The 25,969-nt window shown below is 48.5% G+C and overlaps 2 protein-coding genes across 6 annotated transcripts in view; one reads left to right on the top strand and one right to left on the bottom strand.

The window, feature by feature from the left end:
- Positions 1–25,969, top strand: part of LOC119374527 (JNK1/MAPK8-associated membrane protein) — a 329,511-nt gene that overhangs the window by 42,506 nt on the left and 261,036 nt on the right. The window lies entirely within an intron of this gene.
- Positions 1,341–25,969, bottom strand: part of LOC119373237 (striatin-3) — a 121,632-nt gene continuing 97,003 nt past the window's right edge. For all 5 annotated transcript variants that reach the window (XM_049410784.1, XM_037643246.2, XM_049410786.1 and 2 more), the window contains 4 exons: positions 19,704–19,844; positions 19,111–19,221; positions 16,846–16,932; positions 1,341–6,060 (listed from right to left, as the gene is read on the bottom strand). In XM_049410784.1, coding sequence (XP_049266741.1) covers positions 5,891–6,060; positions 16,846–16,932; positions 19,111–19,221; positions 19,704–19,844 — 509 coding nt within the window. In that variant the 3' untranslated portion in view covers positions 1,341–5,890. The remainder of the gene's footprint in view (positions 6,061–16,845; positions 16,933–19,110; positions 19,222–19,703; positions 19,845–25,969) is intronic.

Genomic DNA, 25,969 nt, shown 5'->3' with positions numbered 1-25,969 from the left:
TTGATAAGTGAGAAGTTGCTCTATCAATTGCCTGCCAACTGAAATGCCTTTACAATACCAAAAGCACAACTCTTGCTGAGAGAAGATTCTTGATCAGTGATAAGTTGCTCTATCAATTGCCAACTGAAATGCCTTTACAATACCTAAAGCACAACTCTTGCTGAGAGAAGATTCTTGATAAGTGAGAAGTTGCTCTATCAATTGCCAACTGAAATGCCTTTACAATACCAAAAGCACAACTCTTGCTGTGAGAAGATGCGCGAGAAAATACGGGTGGCGACGTTGCCTTGAAGTTCCTGCACCAGTCGCTGTGACGTAGATTTCAATGGCATCTACCAAGGCCTATGTAGTTTTTAATTGGTAAAAATGAATTGCATTTTTGTCTAAGTGGGCCATTAACGTAACAAGTTTCAGGAAATTCTGTTGAGCCAACCTAGCCAAAAAAGCTTGAAATCCATGTCGTCACACTGACATTCATGGCACAGACTTTGATGCGAAATTTCAAAATGAAACTTTCACAGTCATCCTCTGCTCTATTAATAAGTGCATAAAGGTGAAACAGTGGGATTTTCAAAAATAATTTATCAATATAAACCAATTAGTTGTTTTGCTTCAGTGTCCCTTTAAATACTTTCTTCATTGTTACTTCCTCGTGTTGAGAAGCTAGTAGCACCCTGCACATGCAACACAGCTAGTCACTAAAATTTCAGCTGCACACAACCAACTATTCACACCTATGCTGGATCGACCGAGCAAGGTATGCAACATTGGCCTACAGCCAGGAATACTTCAAAAACTCCGATTAGGCTCTACCATTTCTGCAGCGAAACTAAATAGTTTTGGCTCTTTGAACTAGATGCATGGCAATATATTCTGCAATAAGCACATTGCAGTGAGAATCGGTACCATGCTTACACACCAGCCAGCTTGTTTTGAGATTATAGGGCAGCTCGAACGCTTGGAACACAATTGCAGTAGCGTACGCATTTGGGCTAAGTTTAAGCTTCCAAGTTTAAGATTTTTTTCACTCGCAAACTTACAACACAGGCTAAGTAGTTAACGTTATGCTATAGTTTCAAGACATTTAGTGTTCAAAGGTGACAGATTGTTTGGGAACGCACTGGAGTACAGGGGTCTGCGTATTTTGACCATTTAGGTTAAAGTTTGGGCCAGCTGGTACACATTTATTGTGGCACCATGGCCATCGTGTAGCACACACACAGAATGGTGTTCATTGCTCATAGACAAACAATTTAGCTTCCCAATGTGAGAGCACAGTATAGTTACAAGCGAGAGGACTTGCCTGGATTTTGCAGGTGCGAAGAAAGCACGCACCAGACCACTCGATCACTCACAAATCTTTATTCACCATTTTTATCGAAATAAACTTCTTCCCAGTCTCGTCGTCCAAGCCGGAAAAACAGCGCAAAAGACTAAATGAAACAAAGACACGAAAAGCAATCTTCCGGCTTCTTCATTGTCTCGCATCGCCATGCTTTTTCCCACGTTCCCATTGCAACTTTGAAAACCTAGTTTTTGTATTTGCTTTATTTAAATCCTCTGCACATAAACTCGGTAACATAGAAGATGTACACAAACGAAGGAAGCTCTCCATTTGCTACCGGCAAACATATATGGTCCAAGGACGCTGCACTCAAAGCAGAGTCCTAGAAATGCTGTAAATCACGGAGAAAAATTTTCCGTACCAAACATTAAAAGCGAGACTGCATTTCACAACACCCACATCTGCAGTGTCAAATTAAAGCCTGCCAGACATAAAAAAAATCTTTACATTAAGCCAGCACCATTGTCTTTTTAACTTAAACGTCAATACGCATCTCGATTACACCAGAACCAAGGACAATTGAGAGCTGTGAACAGCGAGTGAACAAGACTGCCACACACTTTCAACAAGCTTTTTTTTTCTTGTTGCCATTGCATAGTAATGAAGCTGTTCCACAAGCTCTTCGCTGCACTGTCGTCGTCCGGTGAAAACATTGAGCCAATGTGGCGTCGAAGGCTTAAAAACAAGTGCCCATTGCATTACCTTGCAAGTCGCACCTCGAGACGTTTCAATATTCGGAAACTCACATGAGAGGCAATTAGAAGCAGCAGTGATGATACAGCCTGCCTACTTGAACAGACTCGTTGAAACTGCTCGCTTCACGCTTGTTAGCCCGGAATCGCAGAGCTGTCAAACGCTCCGTCACATCGCCCATAGTAGAATAAACGTCCGATATTACACGGTGCTTTAATGGCTGCGTTTTCTTCAAAAGACAGTTTGTCGGCAATGTTAAGGGAATAGACCAATGTCATTGACGTTCTATTATTCAGAAGAAACTGGTGTTGGAACAGTCTCACGACGGCAGCAACTATGATGGTAATATGATGGAGCATTTGATGGCCATGCTAATTGGCCCTAAGCCAAACAAAGATGAACAACAATCAATAAACAGAAAGGTCTTCGAATGCACTACCAAGAGTAGCAGCGTCCTTGGGGAGAGAGGGAAGAAAAGAAATCTGCACATATTCGACTCAGTTGTAACATGGCAGCGATCCGCCAGTAAGACCACACACACACGCACACAAGTACACTTCAAGAACAAAAAGGTTAAAGGCAGGCAAACCGTAAAACAAGAAAGAAAATGGTAAATTGCTTATTTTCTACTAATAATAAACATTCGTAAATGACTACATACAGTTCTGTACATGTTACAATGCTGGAAAAGAAAAATTACACAGGTCTCCACAGTCATTGCAGGCATTCCTCCTTCTGACCTCTCGTCACGTCTTTCTTTTAAGCAGTCCTCCTTTAAGAGTCATGGCGCAGCATTCACACGAGACGCTGGTCCACAGTGTAACCCAGCGGCGCATACATAACGCCCGAACAACTCGCCGGCTAGGCCGCCGACTTCGATTGGGCTCAAATGTCACACCGAGGCAGCATTTCGTGGTGGATTCATTAATACCACACTTGACAGCTTCATGGAGCAAAAATGAGAGATTAACCTTCTCAGGCACTAAGAGTTATGCCAAAAATTTTGCATGGTGCTAGGGGTTACAATGCAACATTGTGCCAAGGTTTCGACCAACGCTTGCTGTCCTCCAATACCACAGATGGCACGCAGATCTAATGACCAATTTAGAACGAGGTGCGAATGCTATGCCAGATACCTACGATGACCAAATACACCGTGGAATTTCACCTCTGTGCAACATTTGAGCCTGGAAAGAGAGAGTGGTTTGGCCAGAACGGCTGTTTGTAAGCCATATGTATGCGACATTCGGTACAACTGATAGGGGTGATTCGGGGGCCCTGACTTTTAAACTCCACAGTGTTAGTAAGAGGAAGGAAAGAACAATGAGAAAACAAGCGCCAACTGTCACAAGTAAAATCAGTTATAAAAATAAGGGTCACGTATTAATAAATAGTTTGCAGGAAAAAAAAAAGCAAGCACAGAGGCCAAGATACGGCGAAACGTGCCTTTTTCTGGCATACCCTCGTCGTAGCGAGATAAATTTGACAAGCAGTGGGAAACTGCTCTTCAAGCTGCCCGTTTTATGCAGGTAAGTAGAAATGGTGGCGGGATCCAAGAGTCCTTTCTGGGCCTACAAAAGGCAATGCACGGAGGCTGCCACGTACTTCACTTTGACCCCTTCTAACCTCAATTCCACTGGCTGGCAAATATCAGTAATGAAAAAGATATTTAAGCAAGCTGGACTGTGACACAACTCTCTTCCTGGACAATTTAGTACACCCGAAAGGACTGTGAAAAATTAGCGAGTCTAAACATGCACAGGTGGTAGGAACAATACAAAAAACTACCAAGGAAGGTAGGGCAGGTGGGTGGGGAAGGAGAGATATTAAATTTCGCATCCACCAACTCGCACTTCACTTTCGCAGCCGACAGCGAAATTCACAGAGCCTCCCGATGACAAAAAAAAAAGCAATGTACAACTTTGTAGTCCTCCCCTAGACGTCTCTGACGCGTCATGTTATTGACGCAGACTGCAACAGCGTGCGGTCTGCCGATAGGACCGACGGTGCCTTTTAACAAAAAGCCCGTATACACTGCAGCTCGGTGACAGCGAAAGAAAAACGCCCACGGAGGGTACTACCTCCACAGCGGAACTCTCAGCACACCCATTTTTTTTTTCTTCTGTACACAGAATACGCTCACACAGCCGGGACACCACACTTAACACATGCTGTGCATCAAAAGGCTACGTCTGCGTTACAGCCGCCATTCACGTCTCTTCAATACAGTTCACAGTGGCAGGCATAAAAAGAAAAGAACAGCAGCACAGGTGCATTTGTCTTGGCTTATTTCTCTTTCGGCGAGTTAAAACCAGCCTCCCGACTGCCATGCTCGTTTTCGGTGACGGTGCCATCGAAAGCTTTCGCATCTTTTGCCACGCGTCTAGCACTAAGAGTCCTATACAAGTCTACGGTCAGGGGAACTATCTCCCGCTGTTGCCGTGGAAAGTTTCCGTCCGGACGAAAACGGTTTTGCGCTTGAAGGAAAGGGGGCAACACTGGCAACTTTTTTTGTTGAAAACTAGCTGCGGCCAACTACCGAACCTCCTCGCCTTTTCATTCGTGGTTCCAAAGGCTAAAGGACTGTGCGCAAGCCCGTCGAGGAACCGCACGAGGAACTGATGAAAGGACTGGCGAACACTCACACGCATGCATGCAGATGACTGCACATGCACACTGGAAAAACAGTACGAAACCGGGCAAAAGAAACTGAGCTTGTAACAGAATACACACATATGCAACCATGCGCTCATCAAAAATACCAGAAGAAAAAAAGAGAAAGGTGTAGTGTGTGGCAGCACACAGGGTGGCAAGACGGGCGATTCCTCGCTCTTACTACGGCCCGTCTGCACGGAAGTTTTTCTTTAACATTCACTGGGACGACAGAGAGGCCATGTTGGTTTCAACGCTCCAGCAACAACACACAGAACAGAGCTACTCCGGCACTAGCAGCGTTAGTTACGGTGGCGGCGACGGCGCGGCCACTTCCCGGGAAGGTCACCTCACAAAGCTCGGCACAACAGAGTTTGAGATTTTCTTTCCCGCACATACACGTTTCCCTAGGATTCGCTATCCACACGCGAGAGACCGGAGTGTGGGCAGACAGGTGGGGAAAAGAAACGAGTGAGAAGAACGGTTTAGAGTCTGTAGTGTTCGGGCAGACGGGGCGCAGCGGCGGGGCGACGCAAACCCCCTGCCGAAAGCCTTCGTCCCTTCTTCCTTCAGCCGTTGATTGTGGCTCCGTCGTTGACTCGGTGACGCGCGCACAACGCCCCCCCCCCCCCTCTTTCTCTCTCCCGCCGTCCTCCGAGAGATGCGGCGATGCGCAACAAATGCGCCGAAGGGAGGTGACGGTCGGGGGACAGGACACGACAATGAACGACACTCACGGAAAAGTAATAAAAAAAGAAAGATCAGGCGGAAACACAAGGAAATAAAGGAAATGTACAGTACGCAGTGAGAGTTCTTTAATGTTCCTTTCCCCCTTCCCGAAACCTCCCTTGGAGCCGGCGGTGGCGGTGGTTCAATAAGTTAGGTTAGGCGGCTGAAACACGCACGCACACGCATCGAGGGTGGCACACTCCCCCTCTTTCCCGCATCGTGAGGAGTGCACAAAGGCTTGATGGCCGACAATGTGTCCAGCTCCCTAGCTCTTCCTTTGCCCGACACTCGCCGACAACGACGTGGGGGCGACGTAACGCCAGCACGGTATGCGTGGTGGCAGGACCGAGGGGCGGAGAGGCACGCGTGTGTGCAAGAGATGGTGTGCGGAGAGAGAGAAGGATCGGTCTGCTCCTCTTCTTGTTCTTCCTTTCTTCGTACGACACACCTCGGCTGCTGCCGGTTTCCTCCTCAGACGAAGACCTTGGCGAGGGCATCCGCTCCGGCGCTGGCAATGTACGGCTTCGACGGGTGGAAGGCCACGTCGAAGATGGACTCGTCGAACTTCTTGCGATGCGAGGTGATCTCTTGCACGCACGTCTTGTTGTCCAGGTTCCACAGCCGGATCGAGCAGTCGTGGCCTGTGTGAGTAAAGAAGAAGAAAACAGAGGGCTGTGTCAAGTGGTTACATGGCAGCGGGCTGCAATTGGCTTTGTTAAGTTCTGGGGTCTTGCATGCCAAAAACGCAATACTGTCGCTGACCATTTATTCGGACGCTGAAAATTCGGACGTCCTTGTTTATTCGGACACCTTCGCAGCACCGCCGCTCATCCTATTGAAGTTATGTAATCGCGAGACGGAAAAGTCTAATGCCCCAGAGTGCAGCGTTCGTTTCTTTTTGAACTCCGGCTGGCTGATCGAGCGTGACATTGACTCTCATGACAGCGATGTTTACAATATTTCTGCTAGGCTACCAGCACTACCTAGCACCGAAAGGTTGCACCAGCACTGAAGGTTTGCACTGGCTATGACTGGAGGTCATGCCAGTGCAAAAGTCCACGCAGAAATTACAATTGCCAATCTCGAAAGCTATGTTTGTTGGCTACATGTAATGGTCGCCTTTTGGCTTTAGCTGGTCCAATATCCACTGAATGGATACCACGGCGAAACCGCAGGCCAAGCCAAGCCACGCTCAGAGTCAGCTGGGTGTGGAGTTTGAGAGTGAACTTGCATACGACACAGAGTGACAGAAAAAGAGAGAACTACACCACGAGCGCTGCAGCACGAACTAGCCAGACATCGTTCCCTTTTGCCGTTTGAGGATTTGCGCTGTCAGTTCTTTCTGTGGCTAGGCCTGATCTGCGTCTCACTCTCCTATTTGTTGCTTGGCGTGCGAGGCCTGATCTACTGAAATGGCTCAGACGGCTCCTGTTCCATCTGCACCGTCAATACTAATGAAGAAACGCGGCAACTAGAAGACAGTGATGGCGAAAAAAGCAGCGATTGTTCGCCAGGTGGAAGGCGGCTGACCTCAATCTGGGAGGCGATCGGCTCCATGCAGCCGTACTGCGTTTCACTGGAACTGTGCCAGTTTGCGTTTAGTAGCAGACCGCGGTACAGACGCACACACATATACGCAGAAAGTCCACACTGCCCGTTCTGTCGCTATGTCGGACACTGCGTATGCCGGACCATGCAATAGTTCTGAAACGCTCCTTGGCGTAGCCACTGCACACCATCGGCACAGTCGTGCTAGAGTACCAGAATATTTTCTCCACTTGAGCAAAAAGAAAGAAAACGCTTTGCAGTGGGTACTTTAGGCAATATTTGCTGTGGCACTGTATTTATTTCTTTGCTGGCGGCAATGGCGTATGCAAGGAGATGCAACTTTTTACTTGGTGGTTAATGCATATTACCGTTTAGTGCGTAGTTATGCGGCGTTCCTGGCAGGTACGCATTAACGAGGTTCCACTGTATTGCAAAAGTCAGTTAACCTAGCTAACCTGCCTACATAAAAGTTAACTATCCTTAGAAGATAGCCAACTTTAAAGTTATAAAAACCATGGGCGTCGGCAGGATTTGGTCTTGGGCAGTGCAAACCCATGTTGTATCATGGTTGGCGAAGGAGGGGAGCGCTGGTGTAGCTTGGGTGGGGGCAAGTGCTGGTGTGGCTTGAGGAGGGCAAGTGCCCCTTTGCACACCCCTGCCGACGCCCATGATAAAAAGGTCCATCATGCAAACAGTGGTGGGAATGCCTTCCAGCATTATGTAGCAGCCATTGGAGCAGGCAAAATGTGCTTTTGGAGCAGCTACCCCTGTGTTTGGAGCAGGCACGGGCTCTTCATGAAACACACAGAGGAAGAAAATTTACCTTTAGTTTACCGTAAGATCCTGAGCAAGTGCCCCCCTCCCTTTTTCTGGAGATTTGAAATATCCGCCAATAACCACGCAAGCGCACCCCCCCCCCCGCCCTCCCGCCATTTTCACGGCTTCATTCAGTGTGTTTATTCGCCTGACGAGGGATAATAATGACAGTGAATGAATGCCTATTCAATAATGCATTTCAGTGGAAGCACGCGTGGCTCTTTTGCTGCCATTTTGAACTTTGAGCTGAGCACAGCAAGCGTAGCGCTGTTGTAACCATAATGCACGCTTTTATTAGGCAACAACCCAAACGTGCCTCCATTTGCTGCCAGGACCGCTAGAGCATCGAGGAGTGCGAATCGCTTGCAGAAAGCTAACACTGCGGTGTTGCGGCGTTGCAACTGATATTGAATTGGATTGCGTCGGCTGTCACAAAGGCTGGGGCGCTAATGGCGCCATTAACAAATGCAGCAGTGCAAATGTAAGGGATGGCGACCACGACTTACTTCCGCTCATGCAGTGCGCTGTCCGCGAAACATTAGTTTCGGCTCCAAAACCAGGTTGTGGTGCAGCAATGTCTCAAATTAGGCAAAAAAGATCGTTTTTGGAGCAGTGTGGTGCAGTAATTTCCAGTTGGCGCAGATTGGTGCAATTCCCGCAGGTTTCCCATCGCTGTGCAAAGTAAAGGCTATCCAACAGTAGCTGCAGACATGACGCAAAGCCGCCGGTTTTCAGATTACAGTATCCGCGATCCGCAGCGCCTATAGGGGCGCCACTGAAAGCCGCGTAGCGGCGGCCGTTGGAACCGCTGGTGGGTCGCGTAGCAGACACTTCATTTGCGCGCGTGCGATTTGCCGCTTGTGCGCGTCCCAGATAATTACTTTTGCGGCGATAGTGTGCGCAAAGGAGCCGAACTTTATAATAGTGGACGTGTCCGATGTCAAAGCTGTGTGGGACGACAATGTACGTCACCATACGCGCCAAGTGTTTGCCACAGACAAGCGTCAACAAGCTTCCCTACGAAGTGGAGCCCATCGTAAGTACACCGCCTTCGTTATAACGTCGCGATCAATAATGCCTGCATGCGTTGACGCGTGAACCAGCGTTTTTAGGGGCGAAGCTCCTTAAGGCGGCACCCGTTCGTCCCTCGTAGTCGTAGTCGTAGTGCGTAACCAGTCTTACGATTTGACCTCCAAGGTGGTGCCGGTGGGAGATTTTTCCTGTGCGTTGTTGAACAATAAAAAATTCGCAGCGGTAGCTAAAAGCCGACTTCTTCTGTCTCTCATTCCCATTAGCAGCCATTCTTTACCTCCAAGGTAGTGCCTGGTGAGATTTCTCCTGTGCGTGATTAAACAAAAATTTTGTTCAAACGCCGTTGATTGATGAAATAAACCAACGAAAGACGCCAGATGTTTTGTAAAAGCAAAACGGAAGAACGCCAGATGTTTCTAAAGCAAAACGAAAAGACGCCAGCTGCTTAACGAAAGACGCCAGATGTTTTCTAAAGCAATGGTTTTCTAAACAATGAAAATTCACAGCGTACATGTAAAATTAAAGGGAGCTGCAAGTCGTCATAACTCATCGAACCTTTAGTATAAATGCGCCCGATCTCACGTCGGTGATGATGTACTGGGCAGAATTCACGGAAGATTCACGGTTTACCGATGAACCTCCGCAGCTTCGCCCACTCATCATCATTCACTCCGTGGATATGCTGTGATTTTTTCTCGACACAGTAGCTTCGTTTACGTGCCATGTGTTTATATAGCATATTTTGAGGGAGCGCTGTCGCACCGGCGTATAGATTCCACAGGTGCGGCCACGCGAAGGGTCAGCGTTGGCCTCGCCACGGTGGTCTAGTGGTTATGGCGCTCGACTGCTGACCCGAAGGTCGCGGGATCGAATCCCGGCCGCGGCGGCTGCATTTTCGATGGAGGCGAAAATGTTTGAGGCCCGTGTACTTAGCTTTAGGTGCACGTTAAAGAACCCTAGGTGGTTGAAATTTCCGGAGCCCTCCCCTACGGGGTCTCTCATAATCATATCGTGGTTTTGGGACGTTAAACCCCAGATATTATTAAGGGTCAGCATTGGTAAAACTTTGAAACCAGCACGATAAACTTGTGAAAAAATAAACGATACACTTGTCATCATCGGTGCAGAAGCGCACAGCGAACATTCTGCACCGATGATCGCATTCCAGTGCCATCAATAGGTAGAATGCAGCCGATTTCGTCCAGCACACGTGTGATTCCATGGCGCTTTTGTAAAGGAGCCGTCACCTTCCCCACATTCTCTGGCATTACGCTTCGCGCCATTCGTTTTTCAAGAGAGCCTAGGCATCACATCTTATCACTAATAACAACCTCATGTGCATTGTAGCGTCTACAATGCAGGCGAGGCGACCAAGTGTAAACGTAGTAGCGTTCGCTGAATACGTAGCGACATAAATGGAGAAATAAAAACACGGTAATCATTCTAACACTGCCGTAAACAAAGCGCGATTGCTTAGCTTCTACGTCGTACAGCCGCAATCCACCGCCGCCGCCGCTCTCGCTCATGAAATAGCACCGGAAACCCGTAGAAGTGCGTTCCTGCGATTTTTTGTGTGTGTTTGAGCAGCCGACAACGCAGCAGTTATTTTTCCACATCGCTGAGGCCCGACAAAGTCGTTAAATCACGTCGAAAACACATCCATCCGTGCACTCGCGTAGACGCTCACGGGAACACTGCTCGCCGGGACCCGTGAGCGCTTCCGAGCCGTGGCGGCAGATGGCGTCGACGGCGCTTTGCGCATCGCCTATAGACCACTTACAACGTAACCGCTTATAGTGCAGGACCAGCTACAGTGTGGTCTTTCTAGACTCCCCTTCATCCGCCCTTGAAGCTCCACGTACACACACGCTGCTCACTGTCGTAGTCTGTCATGGCCTTACAGAGTTGAAGAGAAGCAGGTTCAATGTGGTTTCACACACAGAACCTTGATACTCGCAGTGTGTACATCACTTCAAGGAATATCCCGTTTCTGAATGCCCACTGCCCTACTCCTAGGCAATGCTGCACGGTTGTTGCATTCACCGTTCACAAACACGGCTCGCCCTGCAACCATACCCTCGCACAATCCTCAATGTACAACACCATTTCAAGACTGTGCTCTGCTTCACTGCAACGCAAATGCCTCCTCTCAAATTTCTCTCTCTGACAGACCGAGCTGACTCAGGGCGAGGATGCTTGGAGCAGTTACAGCACTGCAGGAAAGCAATGGGTGACGTCAAAGGGTGCGCCCTCAGATCTCATAATCTTCGCACACTGCGGCACGTTCCTTTTCCCGCCAAGACCGAGAGTGAAGAACAAGCAGCCTGGTGGTGTAGCTGTTAGCGGCCAATCTCGCTCCCACCCAAACCCACTTTTGTACTAGTACTACCCAATTTCGGAGGACAGTTTAATAGGGGAAGAAAAAAAAAGAAAGAAAAAGAAAAGGAAAAGGTAAAGCAAGGGAATTGTAGGGAAGCCGAATAGCAAGGCCGCTAGACTCCAAACCCCCGGGTCGAGGCTCGAAGGACCCCGCTAGCGAAGGCAGATTGTAATCACTGGGCAACCCGCTTTGAGGCCAGGACGATGCAAGAATGATAGACCACAAAATCATGCGACAAGTGGGCACGCTATCTATGTGAACTGCATTCAGAAATGTCAAGTATGAGCTTAAAGGGATGCTGAAGTGGTTTTACAATTCGGTAAAACTGTTGTTAACAAGGACCAACATTATTGTCGACGATGGCGTAATTTTTTTCGCTGTTGTGGCAGCAGGAGCTTTAAAATACGCGAAAGAAAAGTTCGTCTTGCTCCGCGCACACGAACGCACCAAAAGTGTGGGCGTGACCGGATCTACGTCATCGTCGGTAGCTTTGGCCACGGTGGTAGAATAGCAGGTGGCCCGACGCGCCGCTCCGCCAATGCGCCGCGCGTGTCACGGAGGTGCTCGAGTTGCCGCCGCTTTTCCGCAAGGTGGCAGCAGGTATACTCTGGGCCGATAACTACGCTCCAGCGCATTTGAAAGCATGTGGCCAGTGTGCGTCGAGAGCATTTAAACTGCAATTTACATCTTTAACTTATGAGAAAGAGATCAGCGGTGTATTTTGTGGTAGCCTCGATGCTCACCGGAGCCGAAGACTACCGCGGGTTCAGGCTTAGCGAGCCCCAGGGCCGCGTCTACCGTCGCCTGCTTACGTTTTGCGCACCGCTCCGCACGCGCTCTGCTCGCAAAGGCGTTGAGCGCCGCGCGGCATAAACACAGTGTTCGATCAAATACAACACACAAACACTTTATTTGCCTCTCGGCGGCACCCCAAACACACAGTACACGTCCGCTCCCGGGCACGGGGAAGCAAAAGGGCTTCCCGACGCGGACGATACACCAAGGGGTTCCGCGGAGCACGTCGCAGCTCGCAATGGCGAGCTTTGACACGCCGCTCGGGAAAAGGTCCCTCGCGGCTATGCTGCGCACTCTCGCGATGACCACTGGGCCTGGTCGCGAGGGTTAGGGCAATCTCCGTACGCGTGGGCCTCCGGCAAGTGCGACTCAGCGTGGTACGACCGCGCACGAGCACTAGGCACCGCTCTCTGGCTTAGCGTACGAACCGGAGCTAACACTGAGGTAAACACGCCTGCAAGGATGCCGAGGCACCCAGGCAGGCTACAGTCCAGCGATTCCCAAAGGGGACGTTGGACCGGAAGGAAATACGTGCTTACCCAGCGGCGTCCGAGGAGAGAGAAAGTTCGTCCCGGCCTGCCCGCGCGTCAGTCGCCGAATTTCGCGGCTCTCCCGACCGCGCGCAGCGCCACCACGAGTGTCGGCGCGTAGCGCAAAATGGCGCCACTTGCCGTCGCGGGAGAACGGGAGAGGGAAAGGATTCGAAATGCCCGCGCAGTGGCTTCGGGCGCGCCTCGGATCCCCACAATTTATTACACCAGAGAGGCCTTCAGCAACACTGAAGAGTTGCCGTTGCTTAGAACGGACGCGCCACTAATGAAAGCATGCAACGCAACCAGCGTTGCAGCCGCGTCTCTTCCTTTCTGCTTGGCCATCTTCGATAAATGCGGAGGCGTCCGTGGGTGCAAGCGTCCAAAGAGCAAGAGCGTCCCTATGCGACGCAACCAGCGTCGCAAAGTCGCAATCAGCCTTCGAGTCATGATCACGGCCAGATCACTGTGGTCGTGATTAGGTGATCCCACAGCTTGAGATCCGCTCTGATGCGTCACGTTTGCTGCGCTCTGTCAAACCAATGCGCGTGACCGCATCGGTGTTTCCGCTCACTTTGCAAGCTGGAACTACGGCTGAAACCACGGTGGCTCAATCTGTGCCGCTGATGCGGCGGCCACCATGGTACGAAAATGCTTCGCTCCAAATTGCAAATCTGGCTACAAAACCTGCAAAGAAAAGCTGTCTTTTCTCCGCGCCGAAAGACGAAAAGCGACTGCAGTTGTGGAGAAATGCAATTCCACGGAAAGACCGCCAGCTACAGTCCTCCGACATACCTACGATAATGTGAAAACCAAATGCTTTTTTTTCCCCTCTGTACACACGCTGGTAGAAATTTTCACGCTTTCGAAAAAAAAAATTCGCGCGTCTCTTGCAATCGGCAGCCTGTGACAGTCATATCGGGACTACCCGCGCCCATTAAAAAATTTTAAGCTTCATAAAGCCTGGCGCTCTTACTTTTGCAGTCGAAGCTGGCAGACAGCCACTACAAGCTAGTAAAAGCACAAACAACCGTTTAAAGCCACAAAGGTAGCTAGAAAAACCGGTTTTTACAGCCCAGTGAGAGCTCGCAATGCGCAACTTTCGGCCCAAAAACTCGTCGCGAACCTAGTGGTGGCCGCGAGCAACTCGAGCAGTACAGCGACGCGCTCGCGGCGCTCGATGGGCCACTTGTTTTATTCTACCACCGTGGCTTTGGCGGAGCCGTGGCCTCCGTGACTAATTCTGGCTGCGCGCGTTGGTGGAACTGATCGCGAAGGCTATGCTTTTACAGAGCTGATGGTGCCGATGACGCGGCACACCGAAGTTGACGTCACCGCCTTCGCTCAGCAGTTCAAAAAACCCTGCGGCTGCAGCCGCTCTTTTTTTTTGCCAAGAAGTGCCATTTGCGTTCACTTCTGTGAACTCTTACATTGGTTTTCGAATTCAGCAAGGATCAAACTATGCTTACACATTCCAAAGTAATTTTTTTAAAAAAGTGCTTCAGCTTCCCTTTAACAGAAGCATTTCCACCTTTTCCCGACTCAAATAATTTCAGCAAGCCGAGCTAAATGAGGATAATATGTGGCAGCAAAAGAATCTGAAAAACAAAAGGTCTGGAACTACTTTATGCCCTTACGCAGTCTCTAAAAATATGACCCAAAGATATTTCAGTATCTTATGCGAGAGACACACTACTTTAATATTGTGGTGGCAACAGCGCATCAGGCATTGAGACACATGGTAGAAGGCTGAATTGCTGCAAGATCTTGTAATTCGTGGATTTTTCTTGTGCCCAAACCATGGGATGTTTGTAAGCTGTGCCGTAGTGAGGGACTCCAGACTGACTGACTCCCCGGAGTTCTTCAGCATGAACCTAAACCTAAGCACACTAGCTGCAAATATTTCAAGCAACTCCATAGAATTCGTATCACTGATGTTCTACTGTAGCTGGTTGTACGAGTCCCTACGGTACACGAACTTCCAAGCGTGATGGTGATGCTAAATAGGGTGAAAAGAACAGTTCCGTCATACCACAGGAAGAAAAGGCACTACAGTAAAAGCTCATTAATTCGGATTTCACGGGACCAAAAAAAATGTCCGAATTAACCGAATGCCGAATTAACGAATGAACAGGAAAAACATTAAAATCAAGTTGGAGAAGCATACCTTTACTTGCTGAAGTATTTTGTAATCGTCGTCTGCGTTTTCGCGCAGATTCCGGCTGACATTACAATTTTTCTTAAGGGGAGACGCGGGTCGAAAAGTCGCGGTTTTCCGAAAAAAATCTTTTTTTTTTCGGCTGTATTGTCATCCTTGGACTATAATCTTTTATTTCTGAAAATATCAAGCTCAAATTCGCACGAGAAATTATCTAAAAAGGCTTCCGAGTGAGAAGCGGTGACGCGAGAAATGCGCAAAAGTCGCGAAAAAATGGTGTAGTTTGCGTCCTTCTGTTGCAAAAATGACGCGGTGCCGCAGTGCCCGCCATTTGCAATCCTGCCCGCATGCAGCGTAAAGCTGTCTTCTCCACAATACACCAGGGGTTAGTCTCGTATCTTCACGCAGAATAAAGAAAAAACGAGAAAACAACGCGTACGTCGAGCGTTTTGAATTTTGCGGCACGCAGCACGAGGCCGCCATTGGACGGCGGCGCGCTCCACCCTCTCCTCCCTCCCATCTCCCCGGCAAAAGAACGAAGCCTCAAACGACGCGACCGAGTTGTTCTGCGTTTCTTCAGTATTTTCGTGCCATGGCAAGCCCTAAAAAGCGCAGTTCTGATGTTCGAAAGTTTAGGACTCGCCACAAGTATTGAGGGAAACGGCGTCGGATGCTTCCCAAAGCGACAGCGATGGACGATGCCCCCGACGCTCCGATATCGGATAGGCCTAACGCCGACACCGAACCCCGCGACAGTGGTTGTGAAATTGACGCTGCTGAGGAATTTATCAGTGCATCCCAAAAGAAGATTGGATTCTTTGAGAGTGAGCCTAGACTTGTAGGTGCTCCTACTGTCAACACGATGCTTTGCGAAATCGGCGCGCTCACGACACTTGTGGCGGGTTTGGCATGCCACCCTTGCCGCGAACGGAAGCTCGGCGTCCGAGAGGCGGCTGGAAAGCGCAGACTTTCGGCATTCCTCGAACTGTGTTGTGAAAATTCCAATTGCCCCGAGTCTACACTTTCGTACACGCACACGTGGATGCGGATTGTGGCCCAATTTGATGTAAATAGTGTTTTTTCTGATAAATGCCAACGTTTCAAACTTTTTCTCATTTTCATTTTTTTCAACAATTTCACGTTTTGCGGGCAGCCTTTTATAAACTTATATTTAATGTATAGTAACGAAACTTGACACACGTATTCTTCAAGACATGTAGAATGCAAATATCTACTTGAAATTGCAATGTCTATCAGCATTACTTGTGAAAATATTCGGTTACTGTTTCAAAGGAGACTGAAAATAATCAGTTACAGAGTACAATTTTTTTTTATTAGTTCCATTATCTCTGTGGAATATCTGGATAGATATTGGCACTCTACAGTCTACAAAGAGTCTAATAAGATTCAACACAATGATTTTACTGAAAGTTTAGTACATAAAAGAGTTCCCGTAAAAAGTGTAACATTTTGCCATTTTGTATGACATAACTCAACAACTGTAGCAGCTACATGGAAAGTAGTGACATATTTGAAATCTGCCTTCGAGACTTCCTGTGAGGTGCGATGAGGTCGCGACATCATTAGTAATTTCCTGATCGGGCAGGAGACCAATCGTGGCGACACAATCATCAATCGCGATGTAGTCCCGAAGGGTCACATCTGTGGGAAGGACAGCATCGAAGGTCGGGCAGTCATTGTCGGTGGACTCGGCTGACACCTTGTCGATGCCATCGTCAGCTACTGCCACATGCTCGGGCCTCACATGTAAACACGGTCACAACGGGGAAAAGAAGAGAACTCCGCAAGAAGAGACGGTGCCGACCCAACACAAGGGAAAATGGCGTCGGAGGCGCAGTGGAGCGAAGAAAGAAGACGCCGACGTTCGGTGACGCTGCGATCGCCCCCACTAGTTGATGACGATGGCGATGCCACTCAGGTTTCGGTTTCGCTCCAGTGGTGCCAGCACTGCTTTACCACACTTTTGTGTAGTGGCAGCCGTCAGAATTTGTCCGAATTAAGTGGTGTGGAGCCCAATTCGAACAAATTAACGAAGGTTTGGTCCCATAGATTAACACGCACTTTGGCCGGGACCAATAGAGCCGTCCGAATTATCCGAATTTCCGAAATAACGGGTGTCGAATTAACGAGCTTTTACTGTACTCACTTCCTGAGAGAAGGTAGAGGCCGTTGGGGTCGATGGCCAGGCTGGTCACTGCATCCAAGTGGGCAACCATGGAGTGCACCATCTTGCCTGCATTCAATGCAAGGAGCCATATCAGTAGTGAAACACTGTTGAATACAGTAATACAGGGATGATGGCAACAGCATCGCCTAAGTAGCAATTACATGGCTTTCACTCAAGCTGCGACAACTACAGTGAAATCTCGGTATAACGAACTTCAGGGGACCGCGGAAAAATGTTCGTTATTCTGAAAGGTCGTTATAGTGAAAACCCAAAAATTTACCATAACAATAGAATTTCAGTAACGCAAACGTCCCACCTTTGCAACGGTACGTCCTTGAACTCATTTCTCACAACAATGCACACGTGAACGTCAGACAATGCACGTTTATTTGAAATAGTCAGTGATCGTTTTTTTGACGGGTGCAGCACAAACTCTGCGTCACGAACGATTCTAGACCGTCCGCATTTTTATCCGCCACTTCGGTCGCTGTTCCGCTTTTTTCTATGAATATGCGGAGTTTCCTCAAGTAGTCCAACGCATCTGTGGCCGACACGGACTCGTCGCGATCTTCGGGTGCTACCGTGACATCGTCGTCCATGTCATCGCTGCAATCCTTTAAGGCCCAACTGCATGCACGCGAGTTTTGAGCGACGGCCGACAGGATTTGCTGTCGTGGAGGGCCATCCATCGCCGTCGCTTGTCGCAGGGGTGCAATCGCGAAACGATGCTATTTCCGATCTCACACGGCTGGCTGATCGCGCTGATAACGCGGACGGACCGTCGTTCTGACCACTGGCCAAGCGCAAAAGGCATTGGAATCTGAAATAGAATCGTTCCGCGATAGCATCCCAGGTTTCTGGAAAGCCAGAAAACATCGCTTGTCGCCCATCTCTGACCCTTGCAATTTGCTCGTGATGCTTCCAATCGGCGCGTACTTCAAGGAATGCAAGTTATAGACTACCTTATTTACAGCCCCATCTCACGCGGAGAGCGAGGCAGCGGCCGTATTTTGTCGTTATTTATGATCGACGGTTCGTTTTGATGTTTCGGTGGTAGCTTGCTGCATTTGTGGTAGCTTGCTGCAATGTCAACATCGTCGTCGTGTGAGGTAGCCCTTCTCCCTGCGAAGCAACGATGTGAGGCGCTGCGGCTTTTCTTAGACGTTCTATGACAGCAAGAGGAAACGTTGTCGAGATGCGCCTCGTGAACTAACCCCAACATAACGCAGATTGCAAAGTGCGACGTAGCGTAGGCAGCGTACGCTTCCGGGCGCCCCATGGGATCACAGCAGATACTACTGCCGCGGTTAAACATAAGATTGCGAAGAAAGGAAGCCCCGAAACGCTTTTATGGCATCTTTATCTAGACAATAATAAATTTGGCATGTTGTCATTCATCTACTCTGTAATTCTTTTTCGTAATTTGCCTGCGTGTCGAGCAGCGCGACGGAGCCCGTTTGTCGCAGTCGCCTTCGCTCGAAAGTCGCGTGCTATGCATGCGGTTGGGCCTTTACAAAACCTGATGCGTTGTCGCCTCCGCAACGAAGGGGAAAAAAAAAAAAGTTCTCCGCCCGCGTCTTTCTCCTCCCGTGCCATCTCAGGTTTTAGCGGGAGGGCATCCGCTCTTCGCGCTGCGTCGTCTGCTACCTTACAGCTCCGACTGCCATGACAGATACACTGAAATCTAAGAATCCTCGCATTTCGGGATATAAGTTCGTAGTACTGAGGTGTTGTTAAGATTACACGGGAATTAAATAACAATCGTTATTCTGAAATGTTCGTTATTCTGAAGTTCGTAGTAGTGAAATATTTTTACATTGAAACTATAAGCAGTCGGCACGGGATTTCTTAAAAGTTCGTTAATTTGAAATGTTCGTTAATGTGGTGTTCGTTGTAACGAGATTTGACTGTACAACTTCGCAGGAGACGCATTTGACGCAACTTCTACAGTGCTTTTTCACCTCTGCAGTATCACCACAACAGGTCAGATGATACTGTTCTAAGCTATGCAAAGGTATCAAGTTCCCAAACAGTAAATTGCACAGAGATCCAAAGCCTGAGCAACGTTTCACCGATAACCCTGGGTGTCTAACGTGAGCACAACTTGTTTGAATTAACATTCCTGATAACGGCAGCCAGAGAAGGCCATGCAAGTTGGAAAACATTATGGAAACAAATTAACAGCTGCCAAACTTAATCTCTGCTCGTCTGTTGGCATTCTGTGCATTCGAGCAGTGCACGCACCAGTGTTGTTGTCGAAGAAGCGAATGTGGCGATCCTCGTGTGCCGTCACCGTCATGGGCAGGGTCGGATGGCTCACCACACAGTTGATCTGTTTGCTCAGGGCACTCGCATCTGGGAGAGCAGAGAGGAAAGTAAGGGGTGTTTAAGATGTCCCTACTACAGCCAAGCCTGAAAACATGAGTTTGCTTATCAAGTTATGTCAAACATTCAGCACCAACACTTGAGGCAAAGAGCGGCACGAGAACACAAGATGGTGAAAGCACATCCCCTGTGTTCTCTTGCATTTCTTCGTCTTGAAACAGTCGTCATAGATAAACTGACACTTTCAGATTTCTAAAAAAGTGGTCGGAGTGATAAAATTCGACCAAACCAAAGCGCCGAGGAGCGCTGCTACTGAACATCCTAAAACGGACCAAATAACTTCATCTTGTAAAATGGTTCCTTTCACGTACAAAAGGTGCCACAGAAAACCAGTGTCAATGTTCTCATACACCGCTATGCCATTAACTTTTCGAAGGGTGCCTGCTTTGTGCATTGTGTAACTTTCTCTCAAAGGAAGTTCACAGTGCTCTGGCTTATTAAGACTCTCTCACCTGGATTCTGGTCGCTTTCGAGCCGCACCACCTGCTTGCCCGTCTCCAGATCCATGATGACAGAGCGAGACGTCGTGTACGCCACCGCCATCTGGGTGGAGTCTGACCGCACAAAGTCCACAGACGTCGGGGTGCCGTCGGCTGCATAGAGTTGAAAAACCAAAGTTATGCTCAGTAACAACATCAGTACACAGATCGGATCATGCACATATTAGGGTGGTATCGTATACCTTGCGCATTTCCAATAAGTTTCCACAATTGCAGAATTAAATATTGCTTTACTGTACAGAAAGACACGTTGCCCTTTCTTTTTCTCATGGAGAAGGCTCCAGTACTGGCTGAAAGCGCATGCAAATGAGCAATTTTGCATTGGTGGCATTTTGAAAAAAAATTTTCGCCATTACTGAAGAGTCATAACACGGTCAGTGTCCCTTCAATCGCTCTAGTACCTTCAGAAAAGCGGCCATATTTACCACTATTAATTGCAGTGGTATAGCCTACACTTACCTAACGATTGCTTAGGCTATGAGAACACGCTTTATTCAGCTTGCATTAGAGCCCGTTGGGTGGTGCACAATGGCACGTCCATTTGACATTGCTCAGTGCACTCCTGTGCCTCTGAAAACATTCAGATTCTCCACGGCAGAGTCCCTAATGCATGTCAATACAGTCGAACTCGGGTATATCGAACTAGCCAAAAAACGTTTATTAGTTCGATATATGGCATAATTCGATATAAGCCCGCTATAGGATTTTGACACAAAGGCACATAACAATAAGAAAAGTACTTTATTAATATGGTGGCTTACTTGCGTGTCCCTACTTTGGAACAAAATAGTAGGGGTGTGCGAATATTCGAAATTTCGAATATTTTTCGAATAGTGTTTGCTATTTGATTCGATTCGCACTGGAATTTTATTATTCAAACTATTCGAACTTCTCAAAAACAAATACAGTCAACGTCCAACTGAAAGTGCCCCTTCAGATTTTCAATATGCTTCACCTCATTACACTCTCGCAGTGCGGAAAAGCTGCCTTTCAAGCTCCGTTACGGTCGAACATAGCCAAGACCATGGAGGAAGGAAAAACTAAGGAGAGGCCCTATCGTATCCCAATGCATTGCGAAAAGTGTGGCGGAAGTGACGTCAGATTTATGGGGCAAACAAGCCGGTATGGGGCAAACAAAACAGCAGACGCCCCTCGGCGTGCTCTCCGCGGTGGTTCGCTTCTGCTCGAATCTGTAGTCCTGGCGTAAACTTAGCGCTTATTGTGCGGTTCGCACGCAGTAAAATGTTGCAAGCAGACGCTTACCAGGCTGTTTATGCGTGGCAGCCCCGAACGCTGCGTGCTGAAATTCTTCGTGGAGCGTCTTTGTGCAACAGTACAGAAAGTACCGATACGTGCCGTAATCAAAAACATTCAGCCTCTGCCTCATCGTATCCGAACTCGCCTAGCAGTGACTTACGCGTCCTGCTGGGCGTTAGGCCTTTCTTTTCCTTTCTCGTAGCCCGATTTCCAGACCTATTGCCCGATTAGCGGTTCTTTGTTCGTGTATATGGAGTAAGCCTAGTAGCAATTCGGCGCAACGCCAACCTATAGTTGACGTAACTTCACGTCGAAAAGAGGACACCGCTGTATTGTATACGCGATTGTGCACGTAAAGTTTGCAATTCCAGTGCGCACACAACACAAGCACGCAGCGAGCGCACACCGCATAATACATACATCACGTAGTCCGATAACAACAACACAAGTTTATTGCCCTTTCGTTTGAACGACACAGCCTCTAAAACGTACGATGCCTTCAGCGCATGGTATGTACGGCGCGTCAGACGCCAAAAACAAAATTTCACGTGTGTTCCAAGTTGACAGAATGAGTAACAAGCAACAGAGCGCACATCCGAGAGCTTCGCACGCAAATACCATGCCTCAGTGATCAGTCATGAAGCGAACGTATACGTACACATGAAAAGTGACACCCGGTACTGTCCGCAGTGCACGCGATTTGCACAGGGTATACGCAACAGCTGGGCATTGCGAAGCTTTCCTAAAGAACACGCACAAAGAGCAGCATGCGTGAATCGACTACACCGCTTGCACGGCGAAAAACAAACAAACAAACAAAGGCTGCAAAGTTTCGCGATGCGCGCATGCGCTTGCAAACGTCGCAACGGAAATCGCGAAATGTTTCGCTGCGCCTTCGCTAGGAGGCGATGCGGGTGTTTGCGATGTGGAGGCTTCACGAATGTGACGTCAGGGCCTCTCCTTAGTATTCCTTCCTCCATGGCCAAGACAGTCAACGTCCGATTGGAAGCGGTCCCCAAATTTTCAATATGCTTCACCTCATCACACCTCGGTATTGCGGCAAAGCTGCCTTTCAAGCTCCGTTACGGTCGAACTTTGCCAAGACACAGTCAACGTCCCATTGGAAGCGGTCCCCAAATTTTCAATATGCTTCACCTCATCACACCTCGGTATTGCGGCAAAGCTGCCTTTCAAGCTCCGTTACAGTCGAACTTTGCCAAGAGACAGTCAACGTCCGATTGGAAGTGGTCCCTAGATTTTCCGATATGCTTCACCTCATCACACCCCTATATTGCGGCAAAGCTGCCTTTCAAGCTCCGCTACGGTCGCAAATGTATTAACTCGAGAAAACGCTGGTTCCAACGTGGAGATGAAAGTTCTGGCAGAGTTGGGGGCTGAATTAATGCTGTTTTGGGCCTGAAATTTGGGCAGGAAGTCCAAAAAATCGGACGCCGAAGCTTTTTAGCATCCAAAATTTCAGATGTTCTTATATATCAGCGTCTATGAGGCAGATTTGGAACTCCGAACTTGAAGGGAGCACACCCTTGTCTGGCACATCAGTTGGCCTTCCACAGAAATTGAAAGAGAAGGAGAGGCTGAGGAAATGGCATCTTTGCCTATCACGTATAAAGTGTTGTCTGCAACACTCTGGTTGCACCAAATCATGTACATAAATAGAATTCAACCTCTACATTGCCTCATTCTTGATAAGACAACTATGAAACACCACCCCGCCAGTGCTTCAACCTAGCGAAAAGAAACACTTTGATGTCGCTATCTCATAAGAGTATGCTTAGGGATCCTCTCTAACTCTTTTTTCTGCAATTTCGCTTCGAAGTATTCGAAAAATATTCTAGAAATATTCGAGAAATATTCGATTCGATTCGCACTCACACTTCAATATTCGAATTCGCTTCGCACCCAAAATTTTGCTATTCGCACAGCTCTACAAAATAGTCCTGGATTTTCTTCTGTGTCAACGACTTCGCTGCCTGCGACAGCACGCACGCCTCCACGTTGTCCAACGAGTCGGAGCAGCTGAGGCCGCAACCTTCCACATTTACACAATAGCGCCGGACCAACGCAAGTGCACTAATCACTTCGGAGGATGTAGGCAATGGGCCATCGTCAATTTCCTTATCGCTGTCGCTTTGGCTCGTGGTCGGCACGACGTCTGCAACGTAGTCCTCATCTTGTAGCTCACCCATGATGGCGACATCATCGTCCGCACTGACAAACTCGTCGAATGTCGATCCGTCGATAGCTCCCGGGAAATCTGCCAGCTCGCTCCAAACTTCGGCGGAAACACCTGCGGTGTCTTCAGTGCTGTCATCGGAATTTGGGGTGTCATCACCAGGCATGCGGAAGCCGGCATGCCTAAAGCAGTTCTGGATCGTCTCCTTCGTGACATCTGCCCACGATCTACTCAACATAGAAAGAGCTCGACCCGATTTATGATTTCGAGTTTCACGGCGAACGGCAAATTCTGCCTCTTTGCACAAGCCATGACGACAGCGCGCCAATAAAGTTCACAGAGCACCAACAGGCAACACCACCAGCACGGACCACGCTGAATGAGGACTCAAGGAAAACAGGCAGCAGCAGGCACACAAGCATAAAGAAACAAAAAATGGCGCTCACTTCTACCGCCTCTGTACCTCGGAGAAAGCACGACGGCCTCTGATTGGCTGTAAGCGCTGCGAGCGGGCCAGGATCATTTCTTGCAGGGGGGTGTTTGCCCGTGCACAACCGGGTCAAACCACTTTTTCTAGGGTGGCGCCGGCAGTTTTCCCCGCCACCGCGAGGGAAAGCCAACTTGCTGGGGCACTTTTGAGGCACATGGAGTTTGATATATCGGTTGTCGTTGCTATTTTCGTTCGATGTAACAGTAACTTTCGCTGTATATTCTCAACGTAAATTTACCGTGTTTAGAAATTGTTCGATATACAGGATAATTTGATATAAACGGGTTCGATATAGTCGGGCTCAACTGTATATGACGATACGACAGAAGTCGTGCTCTTTCACTCTAGTGTTGCACGTATTCATCAACCCTTCCCAACCATAGGTGGGGCGTCAAGGATGGGTAATTGCTTGCCATGCTGCGGGCCCATGTTTGTATCAACATATAAGCTAGGTTTCCTTTCATTCTTTTCACGTGCTTATGATATAAGAAATTGAAAGTGGCACTGGGTAGCCAAAGAAATTCCCCTGTTGCATTTTAGACAAGTTGTGCACAAAAATATGCCATGATCCCGGAAGTAAAACTCCCAAAAGTACACCTCCCAACGGTACTAGGCTTGTGCGAATATTCGAGCACTTCGAATATTCGAACGAATAATACAGTATTCAAATTCGCTTCGACTCGAATTTAAATTATTGAAAATTTCGAAGCATTCAACGAATAGGTGTATATTAATCCGCTTGTAACCCCCCTGTAAAGGTGGTTTCACTGCAGTGCAGGGGTGCTATGCCGTGAATACACTTTTCCAAAAAAAAATCCGCACTGTCCGCTTGTAACCTTCTGTAAAGGTGGTTTCACTGCAGTGGAGGGGTGCTCTACCGTGAATACACCTTCCCAGAAAAAATCCGCACTGCCGCGAAGCCCCACTTCAAGGTTAAATGAACATATTACCCTCACATCGATTCATCATTTTTATTGCGATAGCAATTATATGGACAGTCTCGGCTGAATTTTGCCGTCGCCGCCGTCATGCACCATATATGTATAAGTATGTACAGTCAAATCTCGTTACAACGAACACCACATTAACGAACATTTCAAATTAACGAACTTTTAAGAAATCCCATGCCGACTGCTCATAGTTTCAATGTAAAAATATTTCACTACTACGAACTTCAGAATAACGAACATTTCAGAATAACGACCGTTATTTAATTCCCGTGTAATCTTAACAACACCTCAGTACTACGAACTTATATCCCGAAATGCGAGGATTCTTAGATTTCAGTGTATCGGTCATGGCAGTCGGAGCTGTAAGGTAGCAGACGACGCAGCGCGAAGAGCGGATGCCCTCCCGCTAAAACCTGAGATGGCACGGGAGGAGAAAGACGCGGGCGGAGAACTTTTTTTTTTTCCCCCCTTCGTTGCGGAATGGTTGCGGAGGGCGACAACGCATCAGGTTTTGGAAAGGCCCAACTGCATGCATAGCACGCGGCTTACGAGCGAAGGCAGCTGCGACAAACGGGCTCCGTCGCGCTGCTCGATTGAAAACTATTGCGCGCACGCAGGCAAATTACGAAAAAGAATTACAGAGTAGATGAATGACAACATGCCAAATTTATTAATGTCTTGTTTGAGATAAAGATGCCATAAAAGCGTTTCGGGACTTCCTTTTTTCGCAATCTTATGTTTAACCGCGGCAGTAGTATCTGCTGTGATCCCATGGGGCGCCCGGAAGCGTACGCTGCCTACGCTACGTCGCACGTTGCAAACTGCGTTATGTTGGGGTTAGTCCACGAGGCGCATCTCGACAACGTTTCCTCTTGCTGTCATAGAACGTTTAAGAAAAGCCGCAGCGCCTCACATCGTTGCTTCGCAGGGAGAAGGGCTACCTCACACGACGACGGTGTTGACATTGCAGCAAGCTACCACCAATGCAGCAAGCTACCACCGAAACATCAAAACGAACCGTCGATCATAAATAACGACAAAATACGGCCGCTGCCTCGCTCTCCGCGTGAGATGGGGCTGTAAAGAAGGTAGTCTATAACTTGCATTCCTTGAAGTACGCGCCGATTGGAAGCATCACGAGCAAATTGCAACCGAAGCAAGGGTCAGAGATGCTGCCATGTTGTTGGATATCGTCATGCTCACTTCCGGGCGACAAGCGATGTTTTCTGGCTTTCCAGAAACCTGGGATGCCTTTCGTGCTTTTCGCGCTTGGCCAGTGGTCAGAACGACGGTCCGCTCGCGTTATCAGCGCGATCAGCCAGCCGTG

The sequence above is a fragment of the Rhipicephalus sanguineus genome, chromosome 11, assembly GCF_013339695.2.
Source record: "Rhipicephalus sanguineus isolate Rsan-2018 chromosome 11, BIME_Rsan_1.4, whole genome shotgun sequence".
NCBI classification, from domain to species: domain Eukaryota; kingdom Metazoa; phylum Arthropoda; class Arachnida; order Ixodida; family Ixodidae; genus Rhipicephalus; species Rhipicephalus sanguineus.
Note: the sequence above shows the minus strand (reverse complement) of the source record. Positions and strands in the feature narration are given on the sequence as shown.